Source organism: Bison bison, unplaced genomic scaffold (assembly GCF_000754665.1).
Source record: "Bison bison bison isolate TAMUID 2011002044 unplaced genomic scaffold, Bison_UMD1.0 scf7180017846902, whole genome shotgun sequence".
Lineage (NCBI taxonomy): Eukaryota > Metazoa > Chordata > Mammalia > Artiodactyla > Bovidae > Bison > Bison bison.
The window spans coordinates 2,984-5,723 of record NW_011477475.1 but is presented as its reverse complement, the minus strand read 5'-3'; the positions used below and the strand labels follow the sequence as shown (position 1 = coordinate 5,723).

Here is a 2,740-nt window from a genome sequence, read left to right as displayed (position 1 = left end):
TTAAATCGCTTAATCCTGTCCGACTCTGCGATCCCGTGGACTGTAGCCTGCCAGGCTCCTCTGTACATGGATTCTCCAGGCCAGAATACTGAAGTGGGTAGCCGTTCCCTTCTCCAGGGGATCTTCCCAACCCAGGGATCGAACCCAGGTCTCCCGCACTGCAGGCGGATTCTTTACCGACTGAGTCATCAGGGAGGCTCAGTCATTATCAGTAATTTATTTTCTTCACAGCAGCCATCTGAAACGATCTGCTTATTATTTTCCCTCTCTTCCCTTAGGCTCAAAGTTTCACGAACAGAGGGGCTGTTGAAGGGTTCAAAAGGGCAGATTGGCTTCTGGCTGTGCCTTGCGTAGACATGGTGATATGAAAAATGATTTTTAAAAAAATTATTCATGGATATAACAGAGCATCTTGGAAGGAGCTTTGAATTCTTATAGGTCCAATCCTCTGGAGATCTTTTCAGAGAGACGGAGCATGTTGAATGAAGCCTAGCGGCGGTGGCGGTGACTACTCCAACTTTATACCGCGACTCAGACGTTAGCTGAGTGGTGACTTAAGTCACTACCCGAGGGCGGAGAGGAGCCCTCACGTCGCACCAGACGGAGCACTAATCCCTCGTCAGTCCTCCCGGTTTAGCAAGCCACTCTAGCCCAATCTCTCCTCTTGACTGCTTTGTCCGCCCGCCAAGGCCTTTTCTGATTGGTGCAAACTTGCGCTGTGCGTGATGACGTCACAAGAGGGCGACGTTGCTATAAGAACGCGGCCGGCGAGCGCATGCTCCTCTTTCTTGGTTTCCAGAGCGTTCGCTTAGGTGAGCCATGCGGCCGTGTTCGGTATTTTGGGTGTGGGTCGTAAAGTCTTGCGGGCTATTCGACCTTTAATGAGTACGCTAAAGCAGTTGGAGGTGAAATGAGCGTAACTGGAAAGTGGTAGAAATGATGGTCGATTATAAAACTCTTCAGGAAGAGTTCTCGCGATATCTTCCCTAGGCGCCGGGAGGTTCCTAGCGTAGCTCTGGGACTGCGCAGGCGCTGCCGAGTCCTCACGGGCAGCTCTCCTTCTCGCACAGGCGCAGACGGGCAAACAGAGCCAGCATGCCGGTCGCCCGGAGCTGGGTTTGTCGCAAAACCTATGTGACCCCGCGGAGACCCTTCGAGAAGTCCCGCCTCGACCAAGAGCTGAAGCTGATCGGTGAGTGGCTAGGTTTCTGTTTCCCGGGCTGGGGAAGCTGACACATGGGTGAGGCCGCCCACGTGCTCGTTCTGTTTAAAAATCTCCAGTGTGTTCACCCTCCTCACCCAGTGTTGGGATTGTCTGTTGTTTTTCTGTATCCCGAAGTCACTAATCCTTTTTCACTAGTCCATGGGACTGAGCTTTTTCACTCATTCTGCAGGCGAGTATGGGCTCCGGAACAAACGTGAGGTCTGGAGGGTCAAATTCACCCTGGCCAAGATCCGAAAGGCTGCCCGGGAGCTGCTGACGCTGGATGAGAAAGACCCGCGGCGTCTGTTCGAAGGTGTGTATGTGAGCCCGCAGGAGAGCTGCTGCTGTTCTTCCTTCTAGGGTTGTGCAAGACATGGAGCAAGACATTGGATCCAGCCTTTAGTAGGAGTTATGGAGTAAGAAAATAGGGCTGAATACGAGTACGTACCTTTCGTCTTATCTATGACTGGTTTATTCAAACCCTGCGAATCGGTTTCCAGTGGATTAGAACTAACACGGAGACGGCGATGGCACCCCACTCCAGTACTCTTGCCTGGAAAATCCCATGGACGGAGGAGCCTGGTAGGCTGCAGTCCATGGGGTCGCTAAGAGTTGGACACAACTGAGCGACTTCACTTTCATTTTTCACTTTCATGCATTGGAGAAGGAAATGGCAACCCACTCCAGTGTTCTTGCCTGGAGAATCCCAGGGAAGGGGGAGCCTGGTGGGCTGCCGTCTATGGGGTTGCAGAATCGGACACGACTAAAGCGGCTTAGCAGCAGCAGCAGAGCTAACAATGCCAAGCATTGGGCACCTGGTTATATCTATACATAGTTCAACAGAACAGTATTGCTTCTTATGTTCTTGTTCCCTGACTAGACAGTGAAATTTGAGAAGTTCCATGGAACTTGAGTGTGTATATTTGCCTTCTTTTAACACGATGGTGAAGGACATTTACTCAGGGTCTGAACAGTAGAGGACCTGTGGGTTTCACAGGAAAGAACGGTTCCAGGTGATCTTAGAGGGAATACAGATCATCCCGTATGATTTAAGGTTAAAAAAAAATGATGGTGCGGTATACTTGACAAACTGCCATCTTTTAGACTCTTAAGGTCTAAATGTCTGCTTTGAGATGTGAGGTTGATGGGCTTTTGGAAGGGACGATATTCATATTTTAGTAGGACCTCTTAGGTTGTCAGATGGTGAAAATACTAAGAAAGCTGGTACTTTATAAGGCTCACTGAATATCTTTTTCTAAGCTCTTGGTGTACATTATTTAATTTGCACAAGTAGACTGGCGGAGGTACTGATCATAGTCTTCAAATGAGCAAGTGGTCCAAGACTTCCCTCAATAGGTGGGACTGGAGTGCATGTGAGCGCAGGGTTAGGAGTTGAAGGAGGGTTCCAGATGATGGTTAGGTAACATGCCAAAAGTTGAAACAGTTCCTAAATGTAAGAGTAGTCAGTAACCTTGGTGCTACATTGTATCCTGAGTGTGGAAGAGCTTCATATACAGTTTGTGATTCTAACAGATG

General features: G+C 49.3%; 1 protein-coding gene across 1 annotated transcript; it reads left to right on the top strand.

Moving 5' to 3' along the window:
* The first annotated feature begins 729 nt into the window (after positions 1-729).
* On the top strand, positions 730-1,616 carry LOC104989423 (40S ribosomal protein S9-like). Its single transcript, XM_010841109.1, has 3 exons — positions 730-812; positions 1,071-1,192; positions 1,395-1,616. The coding sequence occupies exons 2-3, from the start codon at positions 1,096-1,098 to the stop codon at positions 1,562-1,564; spliced, it is 267 nt and encodes an 88-aa protein (XP_010839411.1). The 5' UTR covers positions 730-812; positions 1,071-1,095; the 3' UTR covers positions 1,565-1,616.
* Positions 1,617-2,740: the final 1,124 nt, after the last annotated feature.